The following is a 20,329-nucleotide window of genomic DNA, read 5'->3' on the forward strand; positions in this document are numbered from 1 at the left end:
AGCAGACAGATTCTTGGTTTACTAAAGCTGTGTAGTGCTTGAAGAAGTAAGCTCTGCATGCTGCAGCAGACAGATTCTTGGTTTCCTAAAGCTGTGTATGCTTGAAGAAGCGAGCTCCGCATGCTGCAGCAGACAGATTGTTGGTTTACTAAAGCTGTGTAGTGCTTGAAGTGAGCTCTGCATGCTGCAGCAGATAGATTGGTTTACTAAAGCTGCGTAGTGCTTGAAGAAGTGAGCTCCGCATGCTGCAGCAGACAGATTCTTGGTTTACTAAAGCTGTGTAGTGCTTGAAGAAGTGAGCTCTGCATGCTGCAGCAGACATGTTCTTGGTTTACAAAAGCTGTGTATGCTTGAAGTGAGCTCCGCATGCTGCAGCAGACAGATTCTTGGTTTATTAAAGCTGTGTAGTGCTTGAAGAAGTGAGCTCTGCATGCTGCAGCAGATAGATTCTTGGTTTACTAAAGCTGTGTAGTGCTTGAAGTGAGCTCCGCAGGCTGCAGCAGACAGGTTCTTGGTTTACAAAAGCTGTGTATGCTTGAAGAAGTGAGCTCCGCATGGTGCAGTAGATAGGTTCTTGGTTTACTAAAGCTTTGTAGAGCTTGAAGAAGTGAGCTCTGCATGCTGCAGCAGACCGGTTCTTGGTTTATTAAAGCGGTGTAGTGCTTGAAGAAGTGAGCTCCGCATGCTGCAGCAGACAGATTCTTGGTTTACTAAAGCTGTGTGTGCTTGAAGAAGTAAGCTCTGCATGCTGCAGCAGACATATTGTTGGTTTACTAAAGCTGTGTAGTGCTTGAAGTGAGCTCTGCAGGCTGCAGCAGATAGATTGGTTTACTAAAGCTGCGTAGTGCTTGAAGAAGTGAGCTCTGCATGCTGCAGCAGACAGATTCTTGGTTTACAAAGGCTGTGTATGCTTGAAGAAGTGAGCCCTGCAGGCTGCAGCAGACAGGTTCTTGGTTTACAAAAGCTGTGTATGCTTGAAGAAGCGAGCTCCGCATACTGAGTCAGACAGATTCTTGGTTTATTAAAGCTGTGTAGTGCTTGAAGAAGTGAGCTCCGCATGCTGCAGCAGATAGATACTTGGTTTACTAAAGCTGTGTAGTGCTTGAAGAAGTGAGCTTCGCATGCATCAGCAGACATATTCTTGGTTTACTAAATCAGTGTAGTGCTTGCAGAAGTGAGCTCCGCGTGGTGCAGTAGATAGATTCTTGGTTTACAAAAGCTGTGTATGCTTGAAGAAGCGAGCTCCGCATGCTGCAGCAGACAGATTCTTGGTTTACAAAAGCTGTGTAGAGCTTGAAGAAGTGAGCTCCGCATGCTGCAGCAGAAGCTCCGCATGCTGTGTGATGTATACTCAACAAGCTGCAGATCCAGATGCAGTGCATGCTGCAGGTTCAAAGAGGTGGACTCAGGCGAGGTAGGCTATTCAGACTTCAGATCCAGGCGAGGTGGGCTAATCATGCTGCAGGCGGAGGAGACCTGGGCTCTGCCTGCAGCAGACGGAGGAGACCTGGGCTCTGCCTGCTGCAGGCGGAGGAGACCTGGGCTCTGCCTGCTGCAGGCGGAGGAGACCTGGGCTCTGCCTGCTGCAGGCGGAGGAGACCTGGGCTCTGCCTGCTGCAGGCGGAGGAGACCTTGGCTCTGCCTGCTGCAGGCGGAGGAGACCTGGGCTCTGCCTGCTGCAGGCGGAGGAGACCTGGGCTCTGCCTGCTGCAGGCGGAGGAGACCTGGGCTCTGCCTGCTGCAGGCGGAGGAGACCTGGGCTCTGCCTGCTGCAGGCGGAGGAGACCTGGGCTCTGCCTGCTGCAGGCGGAGGAGACCTGGGCTCTGCCTGCTGCAGGCGGAGGAGACCTGGGCTCTGCCTGCTGCAGGCGGAGGAGACCTGGGCTCTGCCTGCTGCAGGCGGGGGAGACCTGGGATCTGCCTGCTGCAGGCGGAGGAGACCTGGGCTCTGCCTGCTGCAGGCGGAGGAGACCTGGGCTCTGCCTGCTGCAGGCGGAGGAGACCTGGGCTCTGCCTGCTGCATACAGAGGTGACCAGGGCTCTGCCTGCTGCATACAGAGGTGACCTGGGCGCTCTGCCTGCTGCAGACTGAGGAGACCAGGGCGCTCTGCCTGCTGCAGACTGAGGAGACCTGGGCGCTCTGCCTGCTGCAGACTGAGGAGACCTGGGCGCTCTGCCTGCTGCAGACTGAGCAGACCTGGGCGCTCTGCCTGCTGCAGACTGAGGAGACCTGGGCGCTCTGCCTGCTGCAGACTGAGGAGACCTGGGCGCTCTGCCTGCTGCAGACTGAGGAGGCCTGGGCTCTCTGCCTGCTGCAGACGGAGGAGGCCTGGGCTCTGCCTGCAGCAGACGGAGGAGGCCTGGGCTCTGCCTGCAGCAGACGGAGGAGGCCTGGGCTCTGCCTGCAGCAGACGGAGGAGACCTGGGCTCTGCCTGCAGCAGACGGAGGAGACCTGGGCTCTGCCTGCAGCAGACGGAGGAGACCTGGGCTCTGCCTGCAGCAGACGGAGGAGACCTGGGCTCTGCCTGCAGCAGACGGAGGAGACCTGGGCTCTGCCTGCAGCAGACGGAGGAGACCTGGGCTCTGCCTGCAGCAGACGGAGGAGACCTGGGCTCTGCCTGCAGCAGACGGAGGAGATACCTGAGCTCTGCCTCAGCAGACGGAGGAGATACCTGAGCTCTGCCTCAGCAGACGGAGGAGATACCTGGGCTCTGCCTGCAGCAGACGGAGGAGATACCTGGGCTCTGCCTGCAGCAGACGGAGGAGATACCTGGGCTCTGCCTGCAGCAGACGGAGGAGATACCTGGGCTCTGCCTGCAGCAGACGGAGGAGATACCTGGACTCTGCCTGCAGCAGACGGAGGAGATACCTGGACGCTGCCTGCTGCAGACCTGAGATACCTGGACTCTGCCTGCTGCAGACCTGAGATACCTGGACTCTGCCTGCTGCAGACCTGAGATACCTGGACTCTGCCTGCTGCAGACATGAGATACCTGGACTCTGCCTCCTGCAGACGAGAACTCGACTCTGCCTTCTGCAGACTGAGAGAACTTCGGTTCGTCCTGATGCAAAATCAGGGTGCTTTGCGTCTGTCTGCTGCAGATTGAGGAGACCTGGGCTATGCCTACTGCAGATTGAGGAGACCTGGGCTATGCCTACTGCAGACTGAGGAGACCTGGGCTTTGCCTATTGCAGATTGAGGAGAACTGGGCTTTGCCTATTACAGATTGAGGAGAACTGGGCTTTGCCTACTGCAGACTGAGGAGACCTGGGATCTGCCTGCTGCAGATTGAAGAGACCTGTGGTTCGAGGCAAGTGTGCTGTAGATACACAAGCTTTGCATACTCCTGCCATCCAGTGTTGGGTCAGGATGTTGTTTTACTTTGATGTAGACTTTCCTACTCACGAGGTAAAGTGACTCCTCCTTTCAGTGATAGTGCGTATGGGCATCGACTCCATTGTTAGATTGTTTTTTTCCGCCATCGGGTTCGGACGTATATTGCTGTGCTCTGGTTTGAAACCGTTCTTTGAGTTCCGCTCGACGCACAATCCTCTCTACCTCGATGGTATTGTTTCCGTACGTGTTCCCACTTCTCCGCGTATCATTTCGACATTGGAATCGACCTTCTATTGGAGAGCTTTGTGGACCGCCTCCGAGTCCTAACTGCACTCGGTTAGCTCTCAGTCGATGGATCTGACTCCGTTTAAATTCTGTCCTTGGTGCCACGCGAAGTATCTGCACAATGATTCACACGAAGTGTGCAACTTGTGCTTGTCTCCCGAGCACAAAGAAGAAAATTGTGACACTTGCAGATCATTTCGATCAAAAAAGACTCTTCGTGATCGTCCGGCTCGACGTCTAGAAATGCAAAGCATCGAGGACACGGCGGACATCTTCGGTGAAGACTCCGGCTAAGAAGACATCAGCGGCAGAGGAGGAGGCAGCCTTCTCTGAACAAGACTCTGAACTCGACATAGACCTCGATGCCAAAGAATTGCCGCAGGGACAAGGTGACGTGAGTACCGAAGACCCCTTGCCCCCACAAACTCCGAAAAGACGCAAGGCTTCGGCACCACCTCTGCTTTCAGGACAAGGTTGGCACCAAGATGACATTTCCAACGCCCTGCCTCCAGCCCCGGCACCGAAACAACCAATCAAGCCTTCCGGTTTGGTACAGAGTCAACAAAAGTCCTCTTTCAAGCCAAAATCTTCCGGGCCCAAGCACAAATCCGGCTTGGAGGCGAAATCTTCCGTGCCGAAACTCATTCTGAAAGGCCAGCCTTCCTTGGCACCAAAGCCAACAGCACCAAAAACCTTGGCGCCGAAACAGAAAGATGCACCTTCAGAACCAAAACTGGACTTTATTCCATTTAAAATGGGCCGAAGCAAAACAAGATATATATTAACCCCCAGACTGGTCATATTCATACAAAACCACCTGGAAAACGCAGGCTTCAGGATGAGGACACTTCTTACAAGATCCCCGTGAAGAGAAAATCTGTAGCTACAAGTCCTTTACAGCCACCATCGCCTCGATCTCCACCTGCAGCACCTCTTTCTCCAACTGAGAATCCTTTGCACATAACACCTCAGTATTCACCACAGTCTCACCATGCTGATGATAACGATGCAGATGATGGGGGGATAAATCTCTCAATAGATCCATGGAAAGACTTAATAATTTATCCCCAGGTGAAACTGATCCAGACCTTTACCTAGCCAAACCTTCTCCTCCAGATGACAATGCATCACACCAAGAAATCATTGTCAGGGCTGCACATTACCATGGAATAGAAATGCACAAAGAATCATTTGAAGATTTTTTGTTTGAGACTTTAGCATCCACGCATAGGTCATCGCAGCCACTTCCCATGCTCAAAGGCATGATGCGACATGGTGATGAGATCTTTAAAGATCCAGTCAGAGCATGCATATTAACTCCTAGAGTGGGCAAAAAATATAAGGCCTCTCCTCCAAACCCTAAATTCATCAAGGGACAAGTTGTGAGAAGTTGGCCTGATGTGCAGTGTTCACTATTCTAGTGATCACTATATATCAGTCCAAACAACCCATATTGATGATTGGTTGTAAGTCAACCTTATAGACCAGCTATCCTAGTAGCATGGATACGAGCAGTCTAAGGCTAAGACTCTAGAGGGCGTGTTAAGCCAGCTGTTTTACCATCACATTACCCCTTGAACACCCAGTGAAAGGACACCACACAAGTTGTTATGAAAATAAACAGTGTATTTATTTATAACAAGTCTACCCTGGCTCTTTATGAGACAGGGAGCTAAGCACACAACAAAACTCTTACGAAAATACTTTGTCGCACAATTTACACAAATGCCCGAGGGGCACGAAAAACCATATACTACAAAAGTGGAATGCGAAATTACTAGCAGGTAAGTACTACTCTCATAGGCTTTGGGATCGCTAGGACTGGACTACTGAACCTTTAGATTACTAGCAGGAGACCTAGGGACGTTGTGTGTAGAGTGGGAACTCTCACGCGTAATGCGGAACAAAGTCTATGGATCCTAGTAAATGCAAAGTTAGTGTTTTCGGGCGAACCCGACTAGGTAGGACAAAAACGAAAGTGGATCTAGACACTTAGAGAGTGGGCCTACGCTGGAGCACCGGAGTACTCGGTTTACCTAGCCCAGGGGCTGCGGCTGCATAGGGTTCAAGTGTCGTCGGGTTTCTTCGTTGATGAACCAGGAGCCTGAAGAAAGAGTTGCTGGCAGGCGGCCAGTAAAGAAAGTTCGGAGTGATCCAAGCCTGGATCAGGGAAGAAGAAGACCTGAAAGCAGAGGGGACCAAGTTCTGAATCACTAGCCAGTGATTAAGTGGGCACCAGGATGGCACCGGGCGAAGTCACCGCAGTCAGGTGAGTGGGCGCTGCTGGGCTCTGCAGTCTCTCGGACCAGGAGGCGTTGTCGGCGACCAGGATGGAGGTGCGAGCTGTCCCACGATGGATGATGCTCTCGACGTCGCTGGACCCAGGATTGGGCAACAAGTCTTGGCAAATGCAAGGCCCACGCGGTGGACCTAAAATGGCGTCTTGAGTGGACCAGGAGGGTCCGGGGTGCTCCTCTTCGGGAAGGGAGCAAGGGCCAGTCTGGAGCAACCAGACCAGCAGCAGTGATGTCGTCGGGCGTCGTTCAGAAGGCCACAAGCCAGCGGGCTAGTAGCCAAACAACGCGGTGAGCAGCAAAAAGCAGAAGGGCCCCACGCAGATCGTGGAGATGCTGGGAGGCTGCACTTCGGTGCTGGAGCTGCTCAGGGTCGGGGCTTCTCGGACCCCAAAGCACTCACCAGGAAATTACTCGGCGGGCTTGCTGTGCAGAAGTCGTGCAGTCTTGCAGATGGCCGGTCCCTCGAGGTCTCGTCGCACCCACGGTTCTCAGCTGGGCTGTAGAGGTGGGTAGAGGTCAGAGGTGCCAGGGAAGCCGGTTCTCGTCGAGCTGGGCAGTCGGATTCCGGAGGAAGGACTTGCAGCAGACCGCAGTGTTCTGAAGATGGTGCCTGCGGATGCAGGGTGACTACTCCTTAGTCACAAGGGAGAAATCTTAGGAAGAAGTCTTGAGTTCCTTTCGTGGAAAGTAGTTTCAGGATTCAAAGATGATCTGATTTGGAAGGCGGCCAGTTCCTACCTTTATCCTGTAAAAAGGGGCTGGCACGCGACTAAGTCCTGCCCTATGGGTGGGACCAGGAGGGGGGTGGTTACACCCACTTCCTTGGCGGGCTTTTCCCCAGCACAGGGTCTGGAGTGACCCTGGAACTGGTTCAAGCCAGCCTATGCACAGTGAGCACCGGGGTGCCACGTGCAGTCACCTTCCTCTGAAGCCCTGCCTACCTACAATACACAAAACCCTGTCTGGGACGGTGCTGGCACCGCCCCTGGCAGGAAACCCTTTGTCCTTATCTCCTGCTCTGGGAGGACTCCCAGCAGCAGGAGGGCAGACTTGTGTCTCGGTGGCAGCATCCATTTTGTGGATGCTAAGGCTCTGTCTGACTTTAACCGGGGTTAGGGGTTACATACATGTTGTGTCCCTCTAGAAGGGTGGAATGCTAACCCCGTCGCCAGAATTGGCGAGGGGTTAGTATTCCAATTCGTATGACACCTTACTCGACATGTTTTGATAAAGCGATACCAGAGTTGGCATATAACCGCGAGGATTATAATGCACTTAAGAGTATATGGTATGCGATATCATGGAAACGGCTAAGGGATGGATCCCGAAAGCCGCAGACAGGCTCAGCTCATGCCAGAGCACCATCTCACACGATTCCAAGCACTCTGCCTTCAGGATTGTTAAGGCCTGCCATAGGAGTGACTGATAGGAGATCTGTGTGTCCATTTTAGGGTTAGATATAGGTATACTATATCTACAGCAAAGGGTGATTACACCACCTTGCCCCAGCTGTCGTGCAGCCAGTTGTGTCAGTTTAGTTAGTCAGCCCAGGGGTGGCACAATACATGCTTCAGCCCCTGGGAGACTCCTGGGTACCTCAGCCCTGGGTACAGGGACTTAGAGAGGGCCCAGTGCCAATTCAGTACCTGAGTACAATTTGGATAGAGAGAACAGCTAGGCTGTGGGTCTGATTAGCAGGCCCACAGCCAGGGAAAGTCGTAAACCAGTGCAGCAAAAAGCAAAAATCTGGGTGATCATAGGATTGCAGACCCTACTCTCCTACACAAGTGCCATTAGATTCCCTAGTCATATTGAATGCTCGTAAAAGAGCAAACTCTCAAACATCAGGGGATGCTCCTCCGCCAGCTAGAGAATCCATATTAATTGATGCTTCTGGCAAACGCATAGCTGCCCAAGCAGCAAATCAATGGCGCATTGAAAACACGCAAGGCCTTTTAGCCAGGTATGACAGGGCTCACTAGGACTAAATGGAGCAGTTGCTCCAACATCTCCCAGATGAGCATAAAGCTAAAATACAGGACTTAGTAAATGAATTTAGCTCATTTCTAATTCCTCTATACGATGTGTTCTAGATGCTGCAGACACCGCAGCTAGAGAGGTGAATTCCAACGTCCTGCTCAGAAGAGACGCTTAGTTAAGGATTTTAGGGTTTAAACCTGAGGTCCAACAATCAATCCTTAACACACCTTTTGATAAGGAACACCTATTTGGTCCTAAGGAAGACCAGGAGTTAGAAAAAATGAAAAAGGACACTGAAGAAGCTAAATCTATGGGAGACTACCTCCAACAGAGGCTCATTTTGTTGCTTCTTTTACAGAGGAGGGTCACAAACCACATCCACAGATCAAAATACCTCAGCATACAAAGGAAACAACCATTTCTCTCACTCCAGAGGTTTCTTTCGGGGAAGTTATAGGGGCAACAACTTTAAAGGTAGGGGTAAGGGCAACACACCCCGTAACTTCCCTTCCCCCCAATAAACAGTGACTTCCCCCACCCCCCCTCCGATCACACCACACCTGTCGGGGTAAGACTTCGCCAATTTCTCCCCATTTGGCAATCGAGAACAACCGAAAAATGGGTGCATGGAATTATCCAACATGGTTATTGACTGGAACTTTCCTGCAATACCCCCAAACATTCCACCTCGATCACACAAGTTATCTACAGAACACATACACTTGCTAAAACAAGAGGTCCAGTCCTCTTACTAAAAGGAGCAATACAGCCAGTTCCAATACAGTACCAGGGCTCAGGTGTTTACTCCGTACTTTCTCATCCCCAAAAAGGACGGTTCCCTCAGACCTATTCTAGATCTGAGAGCTAAACCATTATATACTGTCAGAGCACTTTCACATGGTGACACTTCAACAGGTACATGCACTTTTACAGAGAGCAGGCTTTGTCTACTCTAGTTTTAAAAGACGCATATTTTCATATTCCAATTCATCTGCTCAACTGATCTAGTGTTGATAGATGGCCGTACCCATCACTCTCTGCAGTGGTGTAACCCACAAAACTCATCAGCAGGCCTGCCTTTCAGAGACCCTGTTCCACAGATCATACTTACAGCAGACGCTTCTCTAACCGGTTGGAGGGCTCATTTCAAAGATTACACAATACAAGGCATGTGGAGCAACAACCACAAGGTCCTCCACATCAACTATCTAGAACCTTTAGCTGTTTTTCTAGCACTCAAACCTTTTCAAACTCACCTCAAGCCAAAACTGTCCTAGTCTGAACAGATAACATGACAGCAATGTATTATGTGCAGAAGCAAGGGGGATGGGGGGGGGGGCACTCTCCAACTGTCAACACTCGCTCAAGCCATTTGGAATTGGGGGATCCATAATAAGATTTATCTTCTCGCAGAACATCTCCCAGGAGTAAACAATCAAATTTCAGAAGAAGTCAGCAAATTCACGAGTGGGAACTTCACCCCCATGTTCTCCTTCCGTACTTTAACAATGGGGATTTCCACAAATAGACATATTCGCCACAGCCGATAACGCAAAATGCCCAATTTTCGGCTCCATGTCCCCACACCCGCTCTCAAAGGGCAATGCCCCATGGATGAACTGGTCTGGGATATTTGCCTACGCTTTACCGCCTCTCTCGCTCATTCCGTGCGTGGTCTGAAAACTCAGGCAAACATCCCTCACACTAATTCTGGTAGCTCCAACATGGGCCCCGTCAACCATGGTACACCACCATGTTGGATATGTCACTAGTTCTACATCAAAAACGGCACCTTACCTCCAGTCTCCTCACACAGAACCATGGAGAAGTCAGACGCCCAAATCCCAAAGAATTGAATTTAGCGATCTGGCTCCTGAAGTCATAGTTTGGTTATTTAAATCTACTGTATGACTGTAGACTGTATGAATGTTCTGAAAGAATAAAGACGGCTTACCACCAGAACGTGCTATGCAGAAAAGTGGAAAAGATTTGTTGTATATTGCAACAACAACAAAATCAATCCTTTTGATGATTCTTGTTACATTTACAACGAACAGGACTAGCTTACACATCTATTCGTTTGCACCTTGCAGCTGTAGCTGCGTACTTAGGGAATAGACAACATCTGTCACTATATAGAGTTCTAGTAATCAAAGCCTTCATGAAATGGCTTGAAACGGGTAATACCACCAAGGATTCATCCTGCCCCAGTGTGGAATCTTAACATTGTTCTCACAAAGCTCATGGGTCCACCTTTTTAACCATTACACAAGTGCCCTTTACAATTCCTCTCATGGAAAGTTGCTTTCCTTATTGCTATCATATCACTGAGGTGAGCTACAGGCAGTATAGCTCTCCGCACCAACCCAAAATTCCTTCCCAAGGTAGTTTCTGCTGGCAGAATGTGCTCTTCTCACACTGGATGTTAAGAGCTTTACTGTACTACATAGATAGGACAAAAGACTTTCGCAAAAATAACTGTTTGTTGCCTTTGCCCCACCTCACAAAGGCAATCCTATCTCAAAATCTGGTATTGCCAGATGGATTGTGAAATGCAATCAAACTTGCTATATTAAAGCTAAAAGAACTTTAACCAAACCCCCTAGAGCGTATTCCACTCGCAAAATAGGAGTGTCGGTGGCCTTTTTAGGCAACATGCCTCTAGCTGACATATGTAAGGCAGCTACATGGTCTATATCACACACATTTACCAAACACTATTGTGTAGATGTGTTAGCACGTCAACAGGCTAATGTAGGCCAAGCAGTATTAAAACACTGTTCCAAACAACTGCAACATCTACAGGTTAACTACTGCTTTGAGAGTATACTGCTTTGTAGTCTATGCAAAGCATGTATATCTACAGCACACATGCCTCGAACGGATAATGTTACTTACCCAGTAAGCATCTGTTCTTGGCATGTAGAGCTGTAGATTCACATGCACCCACCCGCCTCCCCGGGTACCTGTAGTTGTTGCAGTTATTCATTACACATTTCTACGCATGGACAGCTCTATGTTACACTTAGTTACTCCATTCTCACCCTCTCGCGCGAAAACAATCTAACAATGGAGTCGATGCCCATGGGCACTATCACCGAAAGGAGGAGTCACCTTACCTTGTGACTGGAAAAGACTCCTTCGAAGTAAAACAACTTGCAAAGATCCGAACCCAAAACTAGATCGCAGGAGTATGCAAAGCATGTGAATCAACAACTCTACATGCCAAGAACAGATGCTTACTGGGTAAGTAACATTATCCTTCTGCCTGTAACAGATTGAAGAGACCTGTGTTCTGCCTGTTACAGAGAAAATAACTGGGCTTTGTCTACTTCAGACTGAGACCTAGGCTCTGTCTGCTTCAAAATCAGGGTACCTGAGCTCTGCCTGCTGCAGAGTGAGGAGCCCTGGGCACTCTCTGCTGTAGAATCAGGGTACCTGTACTCTGCCTGCTGTAGATTGGAGACCTGGGCTCTGTCTGCTGCAGATTGAGGAGACCTATGCTCTGCCTGCTGCAGATTGCAGCTCTCCCTGCTGCAGATTGAGGTGACCAGTGCTCTGCCTGCTGCAGATTGAAGGGTCCTCTGCTCTGCCTGCTGCAGATTGAAGAGCCCTCTGCTCTGCCTGCTGCAGATTGAAGAGTCATCTGCTCTGCCTGCTGCAGATTGAAGAGTCATCTGCTCTGCCTGCTTCAGATTGAAGAGTCCTGTGCTCTGCCTGCTGCAGATTGAAGAGTCCTCTCCTCTGCCTGCTGCAGATTGAGGTGACCAATGCTCTGCCTGCTGCAGATTGAAGAGTCCTGTGCTCTGCCTGCTGCAGATTGAAGAGCCCTCTGCTCTGCCTGCTGCAGATTGAAGGGTCCTCTGATCTGCCTGCTGCAGATTGAAGGGTCCTCTGCTCTGCCTGCTGCAGATTGAAGAGTCATCTGCTCTGCCTGCTGCAGATTGAAGAGTCATCTGCTCTGCCTGCTGCAGATTGAAGAGTCATCTGCTCTGCCTGCTGCAGATTGAAGAGTCATCTGCTCTGCCTGCTGCAGATTGAAGAGTCATCTGCTCTGCCTGCTGCAGATTGAAGAGTCATCTGCTCTGCCTGCTTCAGATTGAAGAGTCCTGTGCTCTGCCTGCTGCAGATTGAAGAGTCCTCTCCTCTGCCTGCTGCAGATTGAGGTGACCAATGCTCTGCCTGCTGCAGATTGAAGAGTCCTGTGCTCTGCCTGCTGCAGATTGAAGAGTCCTGTGCTCTGCCTGCTGCAGATTGAAGAGTCCTGTGCTCTGCCTGCTGCAGATTGAAGAGTCCTGTGCTCTGCCTGCTGCAGATTGAAGAGTCCTGTGCTCTGCCTGCTGCAGATTGAAGAGTCCTGTGCTCTGCCTGCTGCAGATTGAAGAGTCCTCTGCTCTGCCTGCTGCAGATTGAAGAGTCCTCTGCTCTGCCTGCTGCAGATTGAAGAGTCCTCTGCTCTGCCTGCTGCAGATTGAAGAGTCCTCTGCTCTGCCTGCTGCAGATTGAAGAGTCCTCTGCTCTGCCTGCTGCAGATTGAAGAGTCCTCTGCTCTGCCTGCTGCAGATTGAAGAGTCCTCTGCTCTGCCTGCTGCAGATTGAAGAGTCCTCTGCTCTGCCTGCTGCAGATTGAAGTGTGCTCTGCTCTGCCTGCTGCAGATTGAAGAGTCCTCTGCTCTGCCTGCTGCAGATTGAAGAGTCCTCTGCTCTGCCTGCTGCAGATTGAAGAGTCCTCTGCTCTGCCTGCTGCAGATTGAAGAGACGGGTGCGCTGCCTGCTACAGATATAAAATGCCTGGGCACACCCTGCTGCTTAATCAGGGTAACTGGGCTTTGCCTGCTTCAGACTGAAACCTAGGCCCTATCTGCTGCAAAATCAGGGTACCTGAGCTCTGCCTGCTGCAGATTGAGGTGACCTGGTCTCTGCCTGCGGCGGATTGAGGAGGCCCATGATCGTCCTGTTTAATAATCAGAGTACCTGGGCTCTGCCAGCTTAACAGTGAATAGATTTGCATTGTTCATGTTACATATTGAGGCTTTTGAGGCATGCATGCTGTAGATGGATGAATCCTGTCTGTGCTTGCTGCAGCTTGACTTGAGGTGACTTGAAATCTGCATTCTGCGGATTGCGGATGGGTGTCCCTTGAATGCTCCATGCTAATGATACTTGGGCCCCTTTGAGTTGCAGCAACATTACATATGATTTGAGCTTGGTACACATAACAGGAACATTGGCTAGTTTTGGCTTGCTGCAGCAACTTAAGACTGGTCTTTAACTATAACTGGGCCTGCTCCAACTATAGGGGGCCATGAGGCTCAGGCTCTGTACCTTAGGTTTATGGGGGGCAGTGGGATGTGGAGATAAGTGAAAGATGCATTGGTCCTACAGGGCTTCAGAATGAGTCACCATTTTGGTCTCTACATCTTCAGTGCTGACTGCGCATGAATTCTATAAAGCACTGCAGGCGCTGTAACTTATGGCCCATTGGAGAAGCCCAGGAGGTGGCAGACTGCAGCGTCCGGTGGATGAGAGAACCAAGGTTTGAGAGCCTAGCTGTGGCTTTCACAGAAGGTGGACACTGGGTCTCTTAATTTGGTTAGTTTAAAAGTAGATGGCAGTGCTGTCCTCGTTTGCGGCGCTGAGGCTCAGTGACCATATCTTGGCTGAGGGTGCAGTATAGAAATAGGTGTGTAGCACAGCATTGGGTTGTGTGAGTTGGGGACTCGCTCTAAAGTGTGAGACCTGTGGGTTTATAATGGATCCCAACCATTGAAGTGGTTGCCTGTCATGTTTTCCTTTCATCCTGTCTCTTCCCATAGAGTGAAAACGCCAGCGAGGAGGCAGGGGAGGGCGAATACGTCAATCTCTATTCCTCCAGCCAAAGCAATGGAGAGCTCCCTCACTCTGACGGAGTAAGTAGCGCGCAGGGTGAGGTGCTGGGGCCATCCAGTTTGCTTGGTGCATGCATGCTTCCTACACGGCCATGGTCGCGGACCCCCTCTCTGCTGCTGCTTTCCTGCTCTAAGCTAATGCTTCAGATATGTTTGCTGTGAACGGAACAAAACATGCCACAATTACGTGTGCATACCCATCAATAACAAAGTTTTTTTGATCAATTTGTTTGACAACCACTTTTCCCACTAATGGTGCAGGAGGTAAAGAGGTGCAAACAACTCATGCAACAAAGTTGCTCACAGCGTTGACATGGACCATTGTTCGTTCATGTGATTAGCGCGCTGATCTCTCCTCATTGGAAAATACCAGGAGATCATGCTAACCTTTAACCGGGCCCGCAAGCATCCTGAATGCAAACATTGGCTGATGTGATGGGCTGGTTCATGAGTTCTCAGTTCAGATAGTTTAGCCTGCCAGAGGAACAGGACGAGCCTCCTTAATTGTGGTCTGATCGCCCATGTGACGTTGAGGTCTGTCTTCATTCAGAATACCAGTCATGTGCTAGGCGAGAGCAGTCTCCTCACAAGCATACCTCCCAGGTGAGACAATAAGGAGGGGCTCATCACGTGTCCGTACCATATGAACCCCCACACACGTGCGTTGAAATCAGGCTCACTTATAGAGGGTGTCATTTGTTTGTATCACTAGAAACCGTTTGAAAACAGGTGTTCCCAATCGAAGAACTTTTAACAATTATGCAAGAACAGGTTTTCTTTGGGGCACATCTAACATTTATACCAAAAAATGTGTTAATCTGTGGAGCCATATTCTAATTGTATTTCCCCAAAGTCAACACCAGAAAGGTGACATCGTACATTGGATGTTAAAAGCAGACCAGTTCTTTGCTTCCCAACCTAAGGACTCTGAGTAACCAGTGTAGAAATTCACAAAAAAAAATTCAATGTCAAGAAATTTGTCGTCTTGGCTCACCAGAGCAATGGACTTTAAACTTGAAAAACAGCACCTTAAACTTTAAAAGCAGATATCTCTTTGCCAGACGTATGGAAGGTCGTAACACGCTCCTCCATTCATAGTTTCACTAACCTTGCTGGGTGAATGATTCTGCAAGACGAGGATGTGGAAAGACCGACAATACTAAGAAATCTGTTTGCATGTAAATTGTACTTCATAGTTCAGGCAGTATATGTGAATCTGTAATAGATTCATGTTATAAAAGAAACAAGTTACTGATCTGTAACAGTATGTGGGCTGCTGAATTCATATCTTAGCATAGATCGCCACCTAGTGTTGGGTCAGGATGTTTGCACCTTGTTGTCCTGGAAGAGTCTTCAAAGTATCACGAGATAGGTGACTCCTCCCCTGGACTACAGTGCGCATGGGCATTCTCTCCATCCTCAGATTGTTTTTCTGCAGCTTGAAGCCATTATGGATTTACAGCTGCCCCTCCCGCCATTCACATTGAGACAGGGTAGCAAACACATGTGAATGGAAGCTGTTAAATAGGCTGTGCTACCTCACACTGCATAAGGTTTGGGGAAAATAAGCTGGGGTCTGTGGTGTGGGAAATTGGGGGTTTCAGGTTGACATCACAGTGCTTTAAAATACATCTACTGTCGATGCCCACCACTTTACATTCACTTCAAAACAAGATACTATTCTGAGCCCAGTCACTCGATGATAGAGTTATGCAGGACATGTGAATCTTTTCTGAGCCCAGTCACTGCATGATGGAGGTATGTAGGACATGTGCATCTAGAAACAAGAGCCTATTCTGAGCCCAGTCACTGGATGATAGAGGTATGTAAGGCATGACAATCTAGAAACAAGATACTATTCTGAGCCCAGTCACTGGATGATAGAGGTATGTAAGGCATGACAATCTAGAAACAAGATACTATTCTGAGCCCAGTCACTGGATGAGGAATTTATGTAGAACATGTGTATCTATTCTGAGCCCAGTCACTGGAAGATGGAGGCATGTAGGATATGGGAATCTAGAAACCAGATACTATTCTGAGTCCAGTCACTGGAAGATGGTGGTATGTAGGACATGTGAATCTAGAAACAAGATACTATTCTGAGCCGAATCACTGGCTTATGGAGTTAAGTAGGGCATGTGTGCTCTGTATGTCAGACGAGTAGGCCTTGGCATTGTTCACATCATTTGTGTAACTTTAGCATAAAGTTCTTTAGGGAATTGGTACCTTATGGTGTTTAGTTGCTGAAACTTATTGAGTTGGATTCGGTACAGGTGTAAACTGGTGTAGTTTTGAGACACCTGTGCTGTACAGGAACAGAATCTGCTTCTATGTCCATTCTCCTCCTAATTTTTTTAATAATTTGTATTTCTTGCTGCTGTAACTTATACCTCGGAGTTGAAATAAGTCATATGAAAGAGGCAGTTAGTTGTAGATTTTTGACTTTATAATTTCCCCCAGGTGTCAGTCTGGATCCGGAGATTTTTCTTCAGCAGTACCCCTGCCCATCGGTAGGTGGCGTCGATCGAGTACGTGTCCGGCGTCATGGTCGTCGGGATAATGTTGCAGTTCCTACTTAGACGCAGCCCCTGACGCTGATATCAGTTCTTTCTTTTTCCATGCCAGCCTAGCGCAGATCTGGAGAGAGCTACCCCTTAACCACTTTTTGGCTAGCCTTTTTGTGACGTTTTGTCGACTTCTTTTCGAGTCTTCGACTCATGGTGCGTGAGTGTTGTCCCAACATCGGACCAGTTTCAAGCCCTACGGGTCCTGTCACAAGATGATGTCGGTGACATACCCGCACCTCGTGTGCTCGTGGTTTCTGGAGTGCGACCATGACTCTTAAGTCATGCTCTGAGTGCCTGGCCATGCATCTGAAGACGTTGCGGGAGCGGTCCCAAAAGTTGTTGGGTGCCCAGCGGTCGGCTCCGACGTTCTCGGTTGTGAGGAAAGTCTCAAGACAGTTTGCGTTGCCCAACGTCGCACTCTAAGTCGTCGGAGTCCAAACACAAGAAGAAGCCGAAGGAGCACAAGCGTTCTTCACCTTCTCTACATCGGTCTGCTGACGCAGTGATGAATTCAGAGCGTAGTCGTTCCAAGGCTCTGGTGCCTGCTTCGGGGACGACTACGCGCCTCCCCCCATTTCCAGGAGCCGGAACGTCCCCTGCCCAACTTCGACAGTTTTACGAGGCCTTACACCTAGTCTTTGGGCAGCCCAAAACCACTTGTGCGCCTTCGGGTCCTGCGGTGTGAGTCGGGGGTCCTGAGCCTTCTATGCCGGCGACTCCGGTGTCCTCCCGCGATCCAGGCCTGGATCCTGATCAACGCCGGTTGACCTCGCTCGACCGGCGCCGGTCGTGCCCCCGATCAGAGCCGTCCCCATCCTGATCCCCAAGTTGGAGCCGGACCTATATCGGAACCAACTCCGGTGGGTACTTTTGTTCCCCTGTTCATTCCTGATGTTCCCTACCGACCAGAGGATGGTGATGAGGACTGGGACGGGTCGCTGGATACTTTAACTGACCAGCTGGAAGAACCGGACTGGCGAGAGGACTTGGGTGATGCTAGTGATCTGGAATCTTCCCCAGACACTGGCTTGCTTTCTCCCCCTACCATGGCTGCGGAGGAGGGAGCGTCCTATGCTGTGATGGTGAGAAAAGTTGCCAAGTTTTTAGGCCTTGAGCTCCCTTCAGTGGCAGTCAGGACTAACTTTCTGACAGAGGTGCTTCAGCCTGCTACTTCCACCTCTGAACCCCAATTGCCGTTCAGTGAGGCCCTCACTGACGACCTTCTGGGCACTTGGTCCAAGCCCAGCACAGGGGCTCCTGTGGAGAGGACAAGAAGGACAAAACCTGCGTCCTATTCTAAACCTCTGGCCTTCAACCACTTCTTCGGAAGGAGAAGTTCAAAACGCTCACGTTGGCTCAGGTTCTGTCTGCCCTCAACCCCGGATACTGGATGGTGGCGTTGGACTTGCAGGACGCTTATTTCCATATACCCTTCCTGCCAGCCCACAGATGTTATCTATGGTTCACGGTGAGCCACGAGCACTTTCAGTTAACCGTGCTCCCCTCTGGCCTTACCAGTGCCCCTCGGGTGTTCACAAAGGTGATGGCGGTGGTCGCAGCTCATCTGCGCAGATCAGGGGTTCCAGTCGTCCCCTATCTCAACGACTAGCTGCTGAAGGCGGGCTCCCCCCAGGCTGTCTCCCACCTCCAGACTACCGCAGACATCCTGCATGTGTGGGGGTTCACTATCAATGTGCCAAAGTCACACCTGACTCCCTCTCAGATGATCCCGTTAATCAGAGCTGTTCTGGACACAGTGCAGTTTCGGGCCTATCCTTCCGAGCAGTGAGTCCGGGATATTCGGGCTATGTTACCAATGTTTCAGCCTCTGTCTCGGATTTCGGTGAGAATGACTGAGGCTGCTGGGCATCATGGCCTCCTGTGTCCTTGTGGTGGATCATGGCAGATGGCATATGCGGGCTCTGTAGTGGGACCTTAAGTTCCAGTGGGCGTAGAATCTGGGGAATCTTTCTGACTACGTTAAGATCTCCGAGGGAACTACACAACAATTGCAGTGGTGGCTAACAAACCAGGCTTGGGTCAGAGGCAGATCCCTTTCCCAACCTGATCTAAAAGTAGTGGCAGATGAGTCCCTCCTGGGATGGGGCGGCCATCTGAGAGAGGCGTAGATCAGAGGCGTCTGGTCTCCGGCAGAGTCCGGGCTCCATATCAACCTGCTCCGGTTGATCCGGCTGGTACTGAAGGCATTCCTTCCCTCTCTCAAAGGGAAAGTAGTGCAGGTGTTCACAGACAACACCACTGCCATGTGTTACAAGGCGGGGTGGGGTCGTGGACCCTCTGTCAGGAGGCTCTTCTCCTCTGGACATGGCTGGAAAATCAGGGCATGACCCTTGTGGCTCAACACATGGCAGGTTCTCTGAATGACAGGGTGGACTAACTCAGCTGTCGATGCTTGGTCGATCACAAATGGCGTCTTCATTCGGTAGTGGTGCAAGGTCTCTTTCAGCGTTGGCGAGAGCCTGGGTTAGAAATGTTCGCCACCGAAGGGAACGAGCAATGTCAGCAGTATTGCGCTTTGGAGATTCCAAGGCGGCACTCGCTCGGCGATGCCTTTCGTCACAAGTGGAACTGCGGCCTCCTGTACGCCTTTCCGTCTGTACCCTTTCTGCCCAAGTGCTCTAGAAGATCAAGCGTGAGCAGACCCAATTTATTCTTGTGGCTCCGGACTGGGCACGAAGAGTCTGGGACCCCAAGCTCCTGAGCATGGCCATGGATCCTCCGATCAGATTGGCCATTCAGGAGGATCTTTTGTAGCAGCAGCAGGGGACGGTTTTTCCACCAGAACCTGTCCAGTCTCCATCTCCTTTCGTGGAGATTGAGTGGCGACAGTTTACAGCTTTTGACCTCCCGCCGAAGTCTGTAATGTTATCTTGGCAGCCAGGTGTCCCTCCACTAAATCTGTATACGCCTGTAGGTGGAACATGTTTGCGGCACGGTACACAGCAAAGTCTGTGGATCCTCTTTCTGCTCCTCTTTAAGAGATCCTGTTGTATTTACTTTCTTCGGCCCAGCAGGTCTCTGCTCTGGGCACTCTCAAAGGCTAACTTGCTGCTATCTCTGCTTTTCTTCGGCTGCAAGATCAGTCGTCTAATTAGAATCTCATACTGTAAATAGATTCTTTAAGGGCATTACCCATCTATTTCCTCCTTCTCCTTTCATAATGCCCCAGTGGGACTTGAATCTTGTTCTCACATAACTTGTGTGCTTCCTTCGAGCCTCTTCATAACTCTGCTCTCAGGCTCCTTACTCTGAAAACTGCCTTCCTTGTGGCCATCACCTCTGCTCGCAGGGTGAGTGAGCCTCAAGCTTTGCCTTCCAAGCCCCCTTTGTTCTATGTGCAGCCGAACAAAGTGGTGCTTAGAACAAGGCCTTCGTTCCTTTCGTAAAGTGGTTACACCATTTCATGTAGGACAATCTTATCACTTTGCCCACCCTTTTCCCACCTCAACACCCTTCCAAGGTGGAGAAGAGACTTCACCGTCTGGCACCTAAACGTGCTCTGTCATTCTACCTTGACAACACAAAAGATTTCCGGGTGAATGATCAACTCTTTATTGGATATGTAGGTGTCAAGAAAGGCCGGACTGTTAAAAAATGTACCATCTCTCGATGGGGTGTCCTTTGCATAAAGATCTGCTACACTTTAGTGAAGAAGGATCCTTCAGTGGGGCTGCATGCTCATTCCACTAGGGCTACGGCAGCAACCACTGCATTGGCATGTGAAGTCCCACTCCTTGATATCTGCCAGGTGGCACCATGGGCATCTCTGCACATGTGCACCAGACATTACTGCCTGGACAGCCAAGTCCGGAGGGACGGCTATTTTTCCTGTTCGGTCCTCCAGGACTTTCTAGTCTGAACTTGGTTTACCGATCTTCCTCCGGGGATGGTATTGCTGGGGTATCTATTCTAAGGTAAGGAATCTATAACTGTCTCTTTCAGATGAAAAA

General features: G+C 50.2%; 1 protein-coding gene across 3 annotated transcripts in view; it reads left to right on the plus strand.

The window, feature by feature from the left end:
* The window catches only part of RAPGEF1 (Rap guanine nucleotide exchange factor 1), a 669,494-nt gene that overhangs the window by 505,799 nt on the left and 143,366 nt on the right, over nt 1-20,329 (plus strand). For 2 of the 3 annotated variants that reach the window (XM_078646181.1, XM_078646179.1), the window contains one exon: nt 13,717-13,809. The exons of the other annotated variant lie outside the window; for it this stretch is intronic. In XM_078646181.1, coding sequence (XP_078502307.1) covers nt 13,717-13,809 — 93 coding nt within the window. The remainder of the gene's footprint in view (nt 1-13,716; nt 13,810-20,329) is intronic. 3 annotated transcript variants of the gene reach the window in all.

The sequence above is a fragment of the Lissotriton helveticus genome, chromosome 5_1 (assembly GCF_964261635.1).
Source record: "Lissotriton helveticus chromosome 5_1, aLisHel1.1, whole genome shotgun sequence".
Lineage (NCBI taxonomy): Eukaryota > Metazoa > Chordata > Amphibia > Caudata > Salamandridae > Lissotriton > Lissotriton helveticus.